At 36.4% G+C, this 19,114-nt stretch overlaps 1 protein-coding gene across 3 annotated transcripts in view; it reads right to left on the bottom strand.

The window, feature by feature from the left end:
* Positions 1 to 19,114, bottom strand: part of LOC145662063 (uncharacterized) — a 209,491-nt gene that overhangs the window by 95,179 nt on the left and 95,198 nt on the right. For all 3 annotated transcript variants that reach the window (XM_081727398.1, XM_081727399.1, XM_081727400.1), the window contains exons 10-11: positions 17,595 to 17,663; positions 8,754 to 8,822 (exon numbers count right to left, since the gene is read on the bottom strand). In XM_081727398.1, the coding sequence (XP_081583524.1) occupies positions 8,754 to 8,822; positions 17,595 to 17,663 (138 nt within the window). The remainder of the gene's footprint in view (positions 1 to 8,753; positions 8,823 to 17,594; positions 17,664 to 19,114) is intronic.

The following is a 19,114-nucleotide window of genomic DNA, read 5'->3' as shown; positions in this document are numbered from 1 at the left end:
GCCAGTCCTTCGTACAGAAAGAATAAGTTTATGGAAAATATATGAATCCCCTTTCCCTTAGGATGTTTATTTGAATGAAAGTTTAATAAAAATAATACAGAAATGAAATCTGTGAGTTTTACGTCCCACGGTTATGCCGGTTAGGCTAAAGGAGACGGTGATGATGAGTAATGAATGAAATGGTGGAATGAACAAAGTGGGAGGAAACGGGAGAACCCCGAGAAAACCCACGCACACGGTGTTTGTCCACCACAAAGTTCACTTGGCGGGGGCTGGGATCGAACCCGGGACCCCAAGCACCAGAGGTGAACGCTCTACCACTGAGCCACCGCGGCCCTAAAAATAATACAGAAGACACTACTTTTGACGTAGATGTTGAAATATCCTACCCTCACAAAATATACCTTCAGTCAATGTCAGTATACCTTCTAACGTCATTGAAAAAGAGTTGGACGTTCTCTCCACGCTGAAAACTACGAATACGAAATTTTTGACATTTTGTTTTCTCTTTCCCGTCACCCTCTCCCGATAGGGATAAACTTGGACTTAAACGCCATTACAAATGTCACTATTCATTTCAGCGACCGAGAAAACTATGGCTTACATACTAATATCAGTCGTTTTGTATTGTAATTACATGTCACTTCCTCAACTCACATCCTTCGGAGTGTCTTACTACGACAGTACGCTGGAATATATATTCGGAATTACGCTGGAATATATACCGTAAATACGCGCGTAATTTTCGCCCTCGCATAATTTTCTCATCCCAATTTTGAAGGGCATTTTCTGTATATTTTATTTTCCTCGCGTAATTTGCGCACGCGGAAACTTTTTGTGAAACAGCATTTTTCCAGGAATCAATTACGCTAGCTAATGAACAATTGGAAACGCAGCAAAGCCATTGTTGTAAGGTAAGAAACCACACGACTTCTTAATCAATTTTTTTGTTATTTTTCTCCAAATTTAGAATTAGTTGTTTGTTGTCAATTCTTGCTACAAAGAAAATGTATACCGGTATTTTCGTGTTATTTTGACTGGGAGAAAAAATTAGATGATGTTCACTGATGTGGCTAATTTTTCCCCTCGCATAATTTACGCACCCTTGTTTCAAAACAACTTTTTTCGTCTAAAAAAGTGCGAAAAGTACGGGAGTAAATACGGTATTCGTACGCATATATCCAAATATATACAACTGCGCGAGCGATACCTTGGGCGCTGTCCTATAAATTCCCAATCTAGATGAAATGCTGATTTATGTCTCAACTTGCAAATCAATGTCATTGCGAATGCAATCTAATAGCTTGACGAAACCAAACTATGGATTCCATACTAATATCAGCCATTTGAGAAAATTTATTTATTTTTCACCCTTTCTACACCGAATGCAAATAGGGGCTGAACTTGGACTTTAATTCCATCGGAATTATAATTATTAATCTCAGCAACACCGAAAATGATGAATTCTACACTAATATCAGTCGTTTTTTAATATTATTTTTATATGTCAACCTCTTCCCACATAAGTAGGGGTACTAATGGAAGTTAAACGTATACTTAAATGGTATAAACAGTGTCACAATCAACATTGGGACCCTGAAGACTATAAATCCGATACTAACATCGATTTTTTTTATTTTTTCATGTCAGGAGGGGCATTAATGGGGTTCAACTCGGACTTAAACGAAATTAGAAGCGTTGCTATCCATTTCAGCGACACCCGAAACTATGGAGTCTACACTTAATCGGTCGTTTTCTATTATTTTATACGTTATTCCCCTCTTCCCTTCCTAGGTGTACTAGGAGAGCTTTCTCCTACTGGAGGCTGAACCTAAAATTAGGTCATCAAAACTACTACCAATCAACTTATGGATTCCGAAAGCTAGATTGACGCTAATATTGGCCGATTTCGAAATTTTTACGTCATTTCGTTACCCGCTGGGTGAAAATGAAAGATTAAATAAGAGTTTAACGGCATCGAGTACAGATGGTCCAGAGTTATGGAACAGGAACACCCATATACATATATATATATATAGGGTGTCCCATAAATTCGTTTACGTAGGCCATCTCGGTAACTATTAAAGATACGAAAAAATGATACTGAGAGTGCAGTGTTGTTGGAAAGTATGTGTTTTCAATCTAAAATGTGGGAATTTTCCGAATTGACCAACCGTTTGGGCTCTACACTGGTATAGCGCCCAATAGTAAAGAAAAATGCAACGTTGCCACGTATTTCTAGGCCAACAATGAAGGTAAATGCGTGTGATTTGAAGTATACTGGACCAGGAGAATGGAAGGGGCGGCCAGAATGAAGAATATGAAGAAGGATGACACGCAACGTCAATCCAAGGCAGTTGCGTAATAATCAGAATGGGGGGGGGGGGCAGTAAAGAAAAAGAAATTGAATTGAATTTATTCACGGGAAACTGGTATTAATTGCTTAGTGATGCCAGCGAGATGAGACAAGAGGACAATTGAATAAAATTAAAAAGGGCCTAAATCCCAAAGCTCAAAAACCAGAGGAAAGTTGATAAGCAAGAGTTATTGTAATACACGTTAAACGGGTATTGCGACTATGTGAGTGCTTTAAAACAGAAGCAACAAATTTTAAGCTATAAAATACTTACAAACGTATTATGCTTGGTACTAAAACAACTTTCAACGATACAATTCAATTCTACTTATTGCGGTCTTTAGATCCTGTCTCATTATTGCAGGGGCCATAGTTGCTCAGTGGTAGAGCGTTCACCCTTGGTGCTTGGGGTCCCTGGTTCGATCTCAGCTTGCACCAAATTAAATTTGTGGTGTGGATTTCCTTGGGGCTCTCTCATTTCTTCCCACTTTTTCATTCCACCGTTTTCATTCATTTGTCATTATCACCGTTTTCTTTAGTCTAGCCGGTATAATAGTGGGACGTAAAAATTAAATATTTCATTTCATTTCCTGTCTCATTATTTAATTGTGGGCTCGTCTAGAAACAGAGACACCAGTTTCCAGACGAGTTCAAACGAGACAGATTAATTATCGTATCCGGCTGTTGGTGTACGGGTAACGTGCCTGCGTGCTATGCGGCATTTGGGTAGGTCGAACTTGGCACGGAACCTGCTCCGATGGGCCATACTGACTAAGGTATCTCCTAATTTTTCTCAGTACCCTTCTCTCAGAACAACGCCGCTTCCTTCTCCAGTCCTAGACTCACCTAAAGGGTAGATATGACCTCGGAGTGAAAACCCAATCTCTTCTTGTCACTTCCTTGAACAAATAAATAAATAAAGTTTCCTGGTTGGTGAGCACCATTATTCTTGTTTCAACTCGTAAACTTGTAGCCTCATCTCATTTCATTGAATGGTTGTCTAGTGTCGTGTATGAGTTTTCGAAACGAGACGTGGCATGAGAACGTTCTGATCTCTTGAGCAATACTACTTATGTCATTGCATAGGGATTAAATATGTAGAAGCCAGCTATTTGAGATGTACCATCCCAGAATTCGTCTGATGGGCACCAATGGCATACCATCCTTGGTCCTTTGACAAATGAATGATATGAGGAGAAGAAACGCCTGTGGCACTCACACAAGGGATACCGCACCTTATGTAGCTCATTCACTTGAAGACACCTTACCTGTTGGAAGATCCTGAAACAGGTAAAACAATGCTGCAACTGTGCTCAGCGTAGAAGATGTTCCAAGTGATGTTCATCGTGTTGTGCACAAATCGCCACACTTTGTCGCCCACTGTCCCTAACACGTTGCACAGTCTCAGTGGTAAAAGCAGCGCAGAGCTCGCGAATATTGTGTTGTAGAGCAGCAAATATACGGTAGCAGTCCCTGTAAAGAACAGATTTTATGTGGTCCCGTAGCGATCTTGGTGAACATTCCACCAGACCTCCAGGCCCTATCCCACGTCCACGAACCTGCTGCATCCAAAGTGCAGTGACGCACCATCGTGTTGGCAATAAAAGTGCCGGCAGTTTGCAAGAGGTAAGTTTTCCAAATAAGGTTCGTGGGAGCTGTAGATAGCGGTGATGAAACTGTTCCGCAGCAGCACGTATACTCAAACCGGATGCGTGAAGGACCATTTCCGCTTTGTTTACAGGTAAATGCATAGTAAATATTCTTCATACACACGGAGATGTAAGGAAGCCATTTTAACTCACCATCTGAATGCAACACACAATTCAACACCAATTCAACACACAACTACACAAACAGAACTAAACGGGATGTGAAAGATGAGTGGCTTGTTGCTCATGTTTGATTACGTGGGACACTGCCACTCGAACAAAGTAGGCATATCATGGCAAGATGCTCATTTCAGAAAATCAATCAGCGGCGCTTTCTGAAACTTTTGACGGTTTCCTTAACTCCTGTTTCAGTCTACCTTCAACGGAATTTCCCGTCAAATAACGCACATTCGAACAGTTACTAAGTCCCAATTCAGACATTTCCTTTTCCTTTCTTTGTTTATCTCATTTCGACTGTTTCCCAGTTTCTATACAGTTCACCGTAGTTCAGTCGGTAATGCGTCTAATTACGATACAGGCTATTCATGCGGTGATGGTTCAAACCTCGGTCAGGACATTGGTTTATCTTTAAGCACTCTCGTGTCTGGCGAAACTGAGGTAAAATTCAGCCTCCTATTAAATTGCGTAACAGTGTTTTCTGGATCAGTGCCCTTTTTTGTTCTTTCATTTATTTAACAAGTAGATAATGAGTACTAATATTCCTTGCATGACTTGCATTCTCTTGATGTCATTCATTTGCCAAAGGAAGAAGGATGGTATGCCATTGTTGCCCATCAGACGAATGGTGGGATGGTACATCTCAAATCGCTGCTTCTACGTATTTAATCCCTTTGCGATTACATAAGCAGTATTGCTCAAGAGACCAGAATATTCTTGTGTCTCGTCTCGTTTCGAAAACTCATAGACGACACTAGACAATCATTCAACGAAATGAGATGAGGAAACAAGATACGAGCCGACTTCAAGGTAACATCGACTCTTTAGATGATTCTAGGACTGGAAAAGAAGCGGTCCCAGCCTGAGAGAAGGGACCATCCCGGTATGCACCCGGGGACTGAGGAAAACCAGGAGAAACCTTAGTATGGCCCGTCGGAAAGGGTTTCGTGCCAAGTTCGACCTATCCAAATACCGCGTGGCAGGCAAGCACGCTACCCCTACATCAAGGACTGGATACGAGATAATTAATCTGTCTCGTTTGAGCTCGTCTGGAATCTGGCGCTACTGTTTCTAGAAGAGACAACAATTAAATAATGGGATATGATCTAAGTGCCGCAATAAGTAGAGTTAAATTGCATCGTTTAAAGTTTTCTTAGTATCAAGCAGAATACGTTTGTAAATAGTTTATAGCTTAAAACTTCTTGCGATAACTCATGTTTATCGACTTTTCTCTCTCTTCTTTTCTTTTTTTTTTAGCTTTGGGATTTAGGCACTTTTTAATTTTAATCAATTGTCCTCCTGTCTCATGTCGTTGACATAACTAAGCAACTAATACCAGTTTCCCGTGAATGAATTCAATTCAATTTCTTTTTCATTACTGTCCCCTCCCATTCTGATGGTGACACCACTGCCTTGGATTAACGTTGCGTGTGATCCTTCTTCATATCCTTCATTCTGACCGTCCCTTCTGTTTTCCTTGATTTAGGATACTTCAAACCACACACACTTAGTTTCATTGTTGTCCAACTAAGACGTGGCAACGTTGCATTTTTCTGTACCATTCGGCGCTATACCAGTGTAGAGAGCAAACAGTTGGTCCAATTCGGAAAATTCCATCATTTTAGATTGAAAACACATACTGAGTAAGAGAGAGCGACCAGAGCCTTGCCACTTCCATAATATACAAAAGCATTTCATAGAATTGAACTGAAAATCTATATAAAGAATGTTCGTTTTCTTCTTACTAAAGCATTATTTAATCTCTTGTGGAGATCGTAACCTGCGGTGGGGATCGTAAAATTATTGTGAGGGTTTTGGGGTATTGAGCTTTTCCTCTGGAACCACGAACCGATTTTGGGTACCGGTATCCTCTGTTTATACCCGCATGGTCTTCTTACACCTCTGACTATATTTGAAGAATGCTGTAATCAGAATATTGAGAAGTACCTTTCGTATGACAAATAGTTGTAGACAATACACTACGCACACTTATTTATTGCTATTGCAAGATTTTCTTAATTCGCATTTACATATACACATAAAATACCGATGTTATGTTAACTCCCACCACATCTCAGATGTTATGTATTAAACATAATAAATTGAAAATGTTCTTTTGCGTATGAAAAGGTAAATTACAAAACCAGCATGTGCTTACAGTGTACATAATTTCGAAATACTGTATCATTAAGTATTTCAAAGAATGTTACTTTCTTTCTGCACTTTCCGAAGATCCCATAGTTAGACTTACAAAATATTTTGCTCCAAAACATCAAAAATCAATGCGCTAATTATTTTTGGAATATGGTGCACCTCTGAATATTTTTTTTAAACTTTAGTTGATAATCCTTTCTACTTTATTTTGCGTTTTACGTCCCACGGTTATGCCGGCTAGGCTAAAGGAGACGGTGATGATGAGTAATGAATGAAAGGGTGGAATAAAGAAAGTGTGAGAAAACGGGAGAACCCCGAGAAAACCCACGCACATGGTATTTGTCCACCACAAAGAAAACGACTTGCATTTGAACTACAACAAATTCCTGACAAAGACTGACGTTTCGTCTTTGTTAGATTCCAAAGAAAACTATGAATCCGACTAACTATTAATTTTGGTACTGATTGTGTAGCATGCTAATTTAATAACAATAATGCAGCGGATCATTTTATAATTTTTGTAATTTTATTGACTAATGTTAAAGCACAAGACACAAAATAATTAGTTACATTTACTTAAGTTACTTAATGTTATTGTGGAAATCGCAGTATATAACCCTGCTTCATTTTCTTAGAAAGAAATTTATTTTGTTTAAGAAAAAAAGTCGGTTACTAAATTAACAACGGTCACACAACGGATGAACTGCTTCGTTTTAAATTAGTTTGAGTTCTAACAACATTTTCAATGACATTTAAGAGGGTTTATCACTGCCCAGTCAGTTATGAATTTTTTCTAGAGTTAATTTAAATGAAAAGGAAATATATAATAATGGGAAAGAGAAACTTAACGAGGCAAATAGAAAAGAGGAATAAAGAAAGCTAACATAATGAAAGTAACAAAATTTAAAAGATTTCCATAGTTCAGACCCAAAATATAGGTATCTTATATGTTTCTCATATGTTTTTGCTAAGTTCAAATTCCTTATTAAAAAACATAGCAGGAGTAATTTTTTCTTTTTATGGTTGTCCGTAGTACAGTCACAGGCCCGTATCCAGGGCGGTCTAGGGAGGGCGTCTACCTAAAGTTTTGCTGGCCGCCCAAAAAGTTTCACGGTAGGCTTGCAAATGAATTATAATATGGTGATGAACTATAATATAGTTGGATCGCCCCCCTAACTTCAGCAGGGCCCCGCTACAATTTTGGGCTGGCTACCAACATGCAGTGTCAAAGATTAGGATGAAGTACTCCTATGATTTACCATATGCTATAACAAAGTTATGTGTAGTAATAGAATTTAAATATATAAGAAATATTCCTTTTAACGAAATAGTGTGGTAAGTGATATGCATTATCATATTTACTGATTTTAATTTCTTTGGGTTCACACTAAAGAACACAACTTTTCCAACCCTGAATATGAACGTTTTCTACGTGATATCAAATATTAATTGTTTCATGTATTGTAAAATGCGACTTTGCGGACTAAAATATTCAGAAAGAACTGTGAAACAAATAAATAAAGCATAAAGTGATCATATTCTTTCTTAAAACCGTGGGATCAAAACATGATTAATGAAATCATCAACAGTTCACTGGATCTGCTACATCAACATTATAAAAAAAGTCAGTACAGTGTGGTCCGAAAGTGGGCGTACTTCTAATTGGTGTTTTCTGACGGTTTTAGGTTTTACCCACGTTTGTTTGGTAGCATTGCCTGGCATTGTCTGGCAACATTGCTGTCCATGTTCATTTGTGATACAGCAGAATGGAGCATCAGCGCACTTCGCGATTCACGTGTGCAATTACCTGAATCAGCCGTTTCCTTTATCCTGGATTGGAAGAGGTTGTTCATCTTCACCAGCTCCCTTTCCCTGTCCTCCAAGAAGTCCCGATCTGACGACACCAGACAATGCTCTCTGGGGTTTCATAAAGCAACGAGTAAGAAACACTTGATATCACACAACGCAGGAATTACGAGGAGCTGTGGAACATGCTTTCACCCTCGTGACTCCGGAATATCTCCGCAAAACATCTGCGAGAACTTGGAGCAAAATTCAGCTGTGTTGCGACATTGATGGGATATTCTTCCGCTGTGTTTCTGACTTTTAAGACTTTAAGGTAACTGTGTACAGACATTCTACCATAACTAACACTATACTGTTGAAACTAAAGGGGAGGTACGCCTACAACCGGACCACCCTCTATAACTACATTAGCAGCTTAACAGAACTTTAACTAATTAAAAAAATGCTTTCCGCCGTCTTCAAAATTCCATTAAACAGTTTAATATTATGAAGTTTGTCAGTTTTACAAGTCAGTTTTCAATTTCCAACTGAATGTGGCTGTTGATTGTACTACTCATGAATCCTGTACTTGTTACGTATAAATTTTTACTGTGGCACTTCCATATACTTACCATGATTTGGAGGCTTATTTAGATGTATATCTACATCCAATCCTGGTAAGTGGTGACCGTCTGATATATCTATTAAATATAAAAAAGGTATGTAACTACATTATGATTCCATAGAACATAAAATCAAAAATCAAATCCATAAGTAAAATCATAAATAGATAAGATGATAAAATCATAAATATAAAACTGAAAAAGGGGCCGTTGCCATAGAAACCACCGTTTCCATAACAACGAATCCTGTCACCGCTCGTCAATCTAAAACTGATAAAGGGCATGAAAGAAGAAAAGAAAGAAAACTCTGTAACAAATGTGATGCATGGAATAAGTCGTGAGTGGGAACCCTTCACCCCTGGTGGGGATGTTCATGAAGCTATCAGCTTATGTCTAATCATATTGGAATATAATATCCATTTCTTAATTTCGAACATACTAGGTTCGATCGAAATGAGAAAACTTTTTATCGGACTTCTAAAGAAAATAAAAATCAAATGAATACATGACCGTGTTTATTACATATAGAATTCCCAGTCACGACCCCCTTTTCAGTTTTATTAAAAATAGAAGAAGAAGATGAAGAAAGGAAAAGGAAGATAGAAGAGGAAAAAGGTAAAGTAAGAAAGGTGATAAAGAGGAAACTGTTACTGGATATTTTGAGAAATATGGTAAAGGAAAAGTGAATAATTATCGAATTGGGATCATTTCCAATAGCTATTGGATGAATGTTTGGTATTAAGGTGATTAAAGGTAGACACATGTTAACCCATGCATCCCAGATCTAGATCCATTTAACCCAAACTACCGAATTATCCCGATCTAGCTCTGAGATAGATGAGAAAGTTTAATTTAACCGTTTATTCAATATTTCCAGGAGTTCTAGACTAATATCCAATATTTGAAAAACAAACAACGAAGTTGATGGCATGTTAGAATCGACCACAGAAGAAAGAAAAAAAATCAGAGTATCACATATTTGTCGAAGATTTTGACTTTCACAGTTCTCCCATGATGATCGTTCGTTCAGGCTATTTCCGTCCTTTTTACTTCCTTCATAGAGCCAACTTAAGTTAGTATTGACATTCAATGACTTTAATTGCCAACTACCATTAATTGTAATAAGTCACACATATATGTCAAAATAATTGGTGCACTTAATACTAAACCTACATTTCACTCACACACACATTCATACAGGACAATGTATACTTCAGGTTGTATTTAGTTGAATTAAACTAACCTAACTACATTTCTATAGACATTTATTACATTTCAATAAAAGAAAACTTAGTTTGACATAACAGGAAAAATTTAATACATGAAAAGGATGTTTCATAAGCATGCACAGAAATAAGCTACTTTCAACAAGATCAAATAACACATTTCTCTTTCTAGATATATTGAAAGTTGGATTACATTAAAAAAATTCGACAAAAGACGAAAGACAAAAATAAAGGAAAAAAAAAGAACATTCAAAGGTCAATATATTTAAGATTCAGTGCAATGAATACATATCATTGCGGAAAAAAGAAAGAAAAAAAATATAATTGGTTAATCATTCTTTTAAAAAAACACTTTAGTAGCATTTTATTAAGTCTCTGTTCCAAGAGGAGACATTTCGACAATTTTATGAGTCTTTGTTCTCACGTCGATAATAACTCCTTTTTCAACTCTCTTTTTTCACTATGATTTGTGTCCATGAGAGTATTTAATCGTTTTTGTTTTAACTATAGACAAATAGTTGCTTCATATTATATATATATTTTTTATTTCGTCACTTGACGCACTTGATATAAAATTTCAAAGTTTATCGAGATTTAAAATATTGAGTCCAGTCCCAAACATTGGGAACATATTTCCATATTTCTGTATTCACATTACTAAATTATTGACCAAATTTCAGTTCATTGAATTTAAGATCACTAATTTTTTCTTCTAGTATAGATCGTGTAGTCAAAGATTCTAGTCACTGAATAGTTAGGTTTCAGATCGTAGGGGAAGGATCTGTTTCATAGTTTTCTGATAAAAGATTCGTTGGTGGGGCACACTGTTTCGTAGCTTACTAATTTCACTATGATCTCGCAAAATAAATTTGGATAAGGATTAGGGTTATTTTTACTTTTCTTACGACCTGCTACTTGTTTTAGTTACATGCAGTATTTAACATGATATTCAACTTTAATAGTCACAAACATCAATAACAACTCAACAAAATGTAATTTATTACAATTTACGCGGTAATACTATATATCACAAATAGTTGGTCAATATCGGGTGTCAAAAATCTATGGCAACCTAAAACAACCAGGGTAAATACCGAGCCCTTTACATACATACTCGCATATATATATATATATTCATATTACTCAATATAATAAATTTCATTTTAATATCCATCTTAATATTTCGTCGACATTTAAATTCTACATAACCTATTTATATTCGATAAGTATTCATATTTTATTGGCTCAAAATAAACAAAAACCCTGACTATCAAAATTCACTTTTTCCCTCATAAGGTTGCAACATTGTACTTTATATGTAAACCCGATAATCAATAATCATTCTCAATTTACTAAAGATCCGCGTATAAAGAAATAGTTGGTGTTATTTAATAAGTTGACATAAGAGGTGGAAATACAACAAATAGAGCAGGCACGTAACTTTTCAAACTATGTAAGTACATATATATAGATGTATATACAGAGAAAGAAAAAAAATCGATGTTATTCGAAACTAGTGGGCCCAAACTACTAATACATATACCATATAACCAATCAATAGAAAGAAAAACCAGAAATCAGTAATCAATGGATATAATTTGTTCGATCAATGAATAACAAATAGGTTTCTAGGAATCTGAAAGCATAGTGTACCTTCTCGTCAGTTTCTCCCGTGGTGGATTGAATATCGCGAAAATGGTCTGAGTTGTGCTGCAATACCTCCACGAATTGCATCTCTCGATGTCTCAGTTAGTACATACGATCGAAATAAGTGATATGAATATTGTATGTTTTAATGAGTTTCAGAAATCGGGGGGGGGAGGTTGAAAAATTAAAAAATAACTCTAGAGGAGAAGTAGAAGAAGAATAGGTAAAGAGAGAGAAGACAGAACACTACAACTACGAAAGATAAGTGGTCGAATTTGCGTATACAACATATTATAACCAAATATTCTCTTTTATGCCAAAAGGGGTTCGGCTTACTCAATTACGTAACCTAGGGGGCGCCCTGCTGCCAAGGATGCAAGTCTGTGTCCATCAGATCCCAATCCCACAAGAATTTGCTTGTAAGATTGAAATCTGAGCCCCGTATCCGGCCCAAACCAGCAGGATAAAAGGAAAGGGGGAAGGGACCAGGTAACTGCGTCCCCAATTTTGAAATCTCTAAGTAAGTAAAAAAAAATATTCGACCCCCTCAGAAGAACTAAGAAGGTTCAAGGACAGTAAAGAAACGAGAGTAAAAGTAATAGCTAAGATATCCCTAATGATACTTTGCCAAAATAAAAAAAAATTTAAATAAACTGAATTTTGGATCGGTGATTTCTATTGCCAAACCTCACCGATAGCTCCCCTTCGCAGAATGCGCTAAATTCTGAGGCATTGATTAATTTCCGTCACTATCTAGTTTGGAAACTGAGAAAAGAAGACGAAAATATTCAAGGGGGGATGGGGTCGATGCCCGGGTACGGAAATGACATAAATATTAATTTAGTAGCAGTTGATTTAATCGGATAGTCCGAACTGAGGTGTCAGCTATATGAACACTGCACAATAAATGCACAAGGTAAGCAACGAAAAAAAATCTCGGAGAGGCAATGAATGTTAAAAGTACAAATGACCGAACCTGTACTTTTCGAAAATCATAGGATATAGCAGTTAGTTTTCTTAATTATCATTTCTGTCAACATTTAGAAGTAATTCCCACATGATGCTACCCTATCTATTGAAAGGCTTAAGATCCGGGGCTGTTATTATGAGGTACTTAAATGCGAAGTAACACACAATTCCCAACTACAATTTACTATCCAAGTAGCAAACTCGGTTGGATGAATGTACTGGTGTAGAAGTCAAAACGCGAGAGATTTTTAGTAAACATATTCATATTTTCACTATATAACATACACTAGGCCTATCCATTTAAATATAGGTGTCATATCATCTCATTCACTTCACATCATAATCGCATTATTATTATATCGTTACATTTAATTATTATTTACTCATTTCCACACGAAGAAATATTTTATAGACACCCTATTTCATACATTTTACACGCAGGCCATACACATATTTATATTACACACTAATAAATATATAATTATCACAATCTATCACGCTCAAACTACCACACGACAACATTCATCGAACCACGTACTCTTTGTTTCGAAGCACCCAAATTGTATTTACTTCGCAGTAAAAAAAAAAAAAAAACAATCATACGTGCGTATTCACTGAAAGTTAAATTGTCAATATTTACTCTGGTTTATTTATGTCAGAAAAATGGTACTAAATTAACGCATATTTATACACTGTCCTAACCGAAAATTCACACACTCACACAAAACTACTAACTACATACACCACTGTTAGTACTATACATAAAGACAACTAACTAAACCAAACATGCACCATTTAATTACATGCATGTTGAGGAAAAATACTCCCTTGTTGGTATATACAGTTGGCTCTATTTAATTTAGGGGGGCAAAATGAGAAGGGTAACCCTGGGTCCAACTGACCTAGCCAATTGTTCAAAACATGTTTACTAAAGATTGATGCCCTGGGGGCCATTTAACGAGGTTTATGGAGGGACCCTTCCCCTGAAAGGGGAAAAGGCCCTAAAACAAACAATAACTAACCCATTCCCCCGCTAGAACTGGTTCAATTTCGAAAAGGGGATAGGAGCCCTTTTACGCTAGCTTAAGCTGCCATTATGATTATTGATGTTACAGCTATGAAACCTACTAGGTACATGCACTTACTGAATAATAATAATAAAAAAAATCACATTTACTCTATACACGGACAAAATACACACAAAACCAGGTGGTATTTCCCCTAATCCCTAACTGAGTTTTAAAAGATCAAAAATCACTCTCCTGTAAATAACATGGCGTCCTGTCAACCAGAATTGGATGTTTCACTAACTTATTGTTTCTTTACGAAAAATGTAGATTTTTTTCCTTTTTTGGGGCTCCTACACAGCCTTCAATGTTCAACTATGAAATTAAATCAGATTTTTACCTGAATTCTATTAAAATCCTGGTCCTTTTACCGCAGATATGTAGGAGAAATTACAAGCTGCGCCTCGCATAAGTGTCCTCGACTATTCTGATAACATTGCGCCGAAAAAGCCAGAGGTAGGAGAATTCCTCCAATCAGAACGAAAACTTTAGCCGCGGAAATTACAAAACAAATAGAAATTTGGCAAATCCAGATATAACCGGATCTGAAAGTGACTATGGACTAGTGAGAGGGGGCGAGGGAAAGATTAGGTACCTGATTAAATTCTACATTGGTCTGAAATTAAGAAAATTTATATCCAATGACGGAACTATGTTTCAGTATGACGTCAGAATGGTAAATCTTGTAACTATTCGACTTGTATATGCGAAAATGGGATTTACACTTAATCAAAATATAAATAAAATATATTATTCAGTGGGAATATGGTTACTAATGAAACCTTTCGATTCATTATATTTAATTCGAAGTAAAGAGAGTAAATAAATTGTGTAACTAAACCGAAATTGAATAAAAAAAATTACTAGGTACAGGGTGCGTAAAAAAAGTTGCCATTACTTTCAACTGTAATGGTACATTACAAATAAAAAGCTTCGGTAGTGACAATCATATTTTTTTTTTAGTTATTTCAGTTAAGGAGTTTTATCTAGAGCTGATTTAAATGAAAAATTAATATATGAATAGAGGGAAGGACAGATCAAGAATAAATCAAGCAAATAAAAAAATAAGATGAAAAATGCTAAAATAATGAAAGTAACAAAACTGAAAATTTTCCCATGGCTTTGGATCTACAAAATGTTATATGTTTTAGCTGTGTTTTTGTAAAAAGAAAAAGAAAAAACTATTCAAAATCCTTACTAGAAAGCATGGTATTCTTTTTCTGGTTATATGTAATGCAGTATCAAACATGAAAATGAAATATTTCTATGATTACATAACTTATAACAAAGGGTTGGGTCATTACCCAAGAACCAAGAAAGTTCTTTCGTTTTTTTTGGTATGTGTTCAATTGGCCCTCACACCTTGAGTTGGATACTAATGAAGATAAGGCGAAGGTCATTTTATCCAACATGCTACCTTGTTGTGGCACCTCAGTTACACAGAAACTTGCGTAAGGACAGAGTGAACATGGGACTTCCACAGAGCGTTGAAAGTATGTGTATGCTGTATGAGTTCACACTTTGGTGAAACGCTGTTGCAGCGGGGCGGAAGATATACCCAACTTTTGGTGAGAGTGTTATGACTACGCGGACAGTGCAGCGGCGGTTTAAGAAGTTTAAGAACGGTGATGAAACACTCGAAGACGCACCACTTATCGGAAGACCAACACATGTACAAAATGAAGATCTTCAGGCAGCAATTGAGGCGAACAGTGGCCAGGCATATGAGAAACTGGGATTACAATTCAGTGTGACTGGAGAACTATTCGGTCTGCACCTCCATCAACTTAGGAAGCACAAGAAATTGGGTAGATGAATCCCAGATGATTTGACTCTGGGCCAGAACGCAAACGCGAGCAGACACCTGTGTTTCTTTGCTGTCTCGTCTTCTGAGGAAGGAGCCATTTTTGGGCAGGGTATTGATATGTGATAAGAAGTACGAAGCTCTACGGCGCTGTCATAATTGGTTAGCATCCTATGATCCGATGCCAAAGCTGCCGAAACCAGCACCGCACCAGAAGACCGTCGTCCTGTGTGTTTGGTGGACTGCTCGCTGCGTCGTGCATTGCGAACAGCTACTAGCTGTTGAGTGCATCAATACAACTGTGTACTGCAGCAGTTGAGCCATGTTCAAGAAAAACTCGTAATTCTGCAGCCAGCACTTCTGAATCGCAAAGGAGACCTTTTGTTACAGAAAAACGCTAAGCTCCACGTAGCTAGGATGACACGGAACACCATTCTACCCCTTGGATGGGAAACACTATTGTATATGTCATAATCCTGGACATTGCATCGTCTGATTATCACCTGTTCCGTTCGTTGGATAATCACCTTAGAGGACTCCAGTTCAAATCCTTAGTAGAGGTGCAAAATGCACTTGATACCTTCTTCGCTTCACGGCTCACCAAGTTCTACCGCGATTGAATCCACGGCCTTCCAGAAAGTTGACAGAAGGTCGTCGATGCTGATGGAGTCTATTTTTGATCTTTCAGGTATGTCTTAGGTGACATATTGATGTTCGAAATTGGTGGGTGAAAAGCGACAGAACTTTCTTTGTTATCTTTATAGGATTTAAATCTATTAGAAACATTGTTAACGAGAAAGTTTGGCAATCAGTATTCATTATTAAACTTGCTAATTTTAATTTATTTGAGTTCATAGTAGAGTCCCACTTGGAATATGAACATTTTTTTTATATAGGAGAAATCAAATATTAATTGTTGTATGTATTGTAAAAGGCAACTTCGTGGATTACAACATTTAAGTTATGAAAGCAAGCGTGAAACAGATAAATAATATCTTTTCTAGAACAGTGAGATCTAAACGTGATTAATGTATACACCATAAGTTTACTGTTTTAGTAAGGTCAGCAGTGTTGCCACAGTCCAATCTCTGGAGTGGGCTGAAAAATAGTACCAAATTGAAACAAAAAGGGCTGAAATCATTATTTTTTACCACTGTAATACATGGCTCTATAATAACACGAGACTAAAAGAGGTGAAGTTCTAGAACACTCCCACCCACCTCTCCCAAGAGTGCAAGTCGAGAAAGTACTCTTTAAAAAAATACTTTTTAAAAACATCTAAATAAGAGGAACCCGAACAACCTTGGAAGTAGAAGAAACTTTTGTTGCGTATAAGAAGTATAACAGAGGCCGCAAATTAAAAGGGAAAACAATTATTATCTTCGGTATGCATTGTAACGAAGCCAAACGCGCCTCTATTTCAAAGTGACAAATAAATCAAAACGGTATTATAGCCATATATGAAAAAAATATAAAACTAGGAACAAATCAATCATCTCAGAGTTTGTGTACATTGTAAATAATAAAATATTAAAATATAAATTATTGCACTTTATTCTCGCCTGTTTCACGACCGAAGGAGGATAATAGACTGTAAGAAGAATATAAGGTAAGTAAACTGACATTTGTAAAAAGATGTACAACCGGTTCAGGGTCCCAGAAGCTTCCCTGAAAGACATCAAAAGGAAGAGATGTAGAGAAAGTCTTACTGACACTTTTGAATATGTGACAAGTATTTTTAGATGGTGCTGAATTCGGTAGAAATGTACCAAATTTTTCACGAAAGGGGCTGAAAATGCCAGCGTGGTACCAACGGGCCGACGAAGACAAAAAGGGCTGAATTTGGTACAATTGTACCAACTGTGACAACAGTGAAGGTCAGCATTATAGTGGATAAATGGAAACTCTAGTAACAATGAGTGAAAAGTAACATTGTCAGACAGAACTTTAAGTAATTCCAAAGTGTTTTTTTTAGCATGTTAAAAATTTCACGAAACAGTTTAATGTTATGGAGCTATTCAGTTTTACAATTAAATTTTCAGTTTCCAACCAACTAAATGTGACTGTTGATTGTGCTCCTCATGAGTCATATAACTGTTATGAATTAGCGTTGTTGTCTCAGTTCTACATAACTTACTCTGATTTAGAGGCCTATTTGGAAGTATATCCACATCTAATCCTGGTGAATGGGGACCATTCGGTCTATCTATTAAATATAAAAAGGTATGATATTAAATTTTTATTACATACAACATAAAATCATAAATCAAAGCGTAAGTAAAATCATAAATAATAATAATAAAAAAATCATAAATAAAAGCTTCGGAAATCAGAATAATGATTTCACACTTCTAATACCTTGTATGTGCTATCAGAGGATAAAGGATTAGAGTAATCAAGATCAAGTTCAAGACTGTTATCCGAGTTCAAGTGCTCATTCAGGTATGGACTCAAAATGGAAATTATATTTCTGATCCTTACTAAAACGTCCATATTTACACTATTGAATGTCCTTATTTATGAGCTACTTATTGTTGATATTTTGATGTTATTAATTATTAATAACAGTAAAAATATTACAAAATATAAGATGCACATTCGTTCCACGGACTGAAGAATTCGGGACAAACATATTTACGCAGTTTTTGTATTAATCTTCGTTTCCTCCCATTTTCAGTTTTACCTAATATAATGTGAAATGTTGTCGAATATATACAATTTTACAGATTGTTTCTGCAATTTATATTCGTCAAGAGTAACATTCTTGAAATGCCTTAAAGTTAGAACTATTAATGTGGTTGATCAATAGGTCTACTACATATATTATAATCCCAAACATTCTGCAAGTCAATTCAGTTGAACAAATATTATTTCCAAGTGACTGAAATGAACGTTTACTTATAGCTTAAAATAAATTTATAAATAGGACTACGAAGGACGAAAGCAAAGCTCAAACTTAATGAAATACCTCAAAATTCACATACATACATATAAATCATCATGATCAAACCAAATCGTTGTTGCAACAAAGTTTTCTCTCGGGTGCTACACTTACAACACAATGGTCTGGGGTATATACGTATAAGCAACGTACTAAATTATAACACCATAATCTTGACTTTCCTGACTTGACTTCGCTATTTGTTAAGGAAAATTGCTTAAGCGTAATCTTAGATACTTTTGATGAATTATGACATAAATTTGAAATCGATTCATGGTTCATAAAGTTGTTCATCAAATTCAGTATAATAATTTATAAGTGTAGTAGCAAACGAGAACTGTCTCAGGATTTGCGTCATGCTAATCCTAATGATAAAATGTCATGCTAAATATGTCACTACTTTTAATACATGTAGTTATCTGCGTTTAAAATATATAAAACGATAATCATGCCTGTTGTTCTGTATGGTTGCGAAACATGGTCGCTTACTCTGAGGGAAGAACATAGACTGAAAGTATTTGAGAACAGGATCCTGAGAAGAATATTCGGACCCAAGAGGAACGAGAATGGGGAATGGCGAAAGCTTCATAATGAGGAACTACATAGTTTATACGGTTTACCCAACATTGTTAGGGTCGTCAAGTCTAGGAGGCTTAGGTGGGCAGGTCATGTAGCTAGAATGGAAGAAAGTAGAAACGCTTTCAAAGTCTTGACTG

This window comes from Thermobia domestica, chromosome 10, assembly GCF_964235325.1.
Source record: "Thermobia domestica chromosome 10, izTheDome1.hap1.1, whole genome shotgun sequence".
NCBI classification, from domain to species: Eukaryota; Metazoa; Arthropoda; class Insecta; order Zygentoma; family Lepismatidae; genus Thermobia; species Thermobia domestica.
This window is presented reverse-complemented; position numbering and strand designations above follow the sequence as displayed.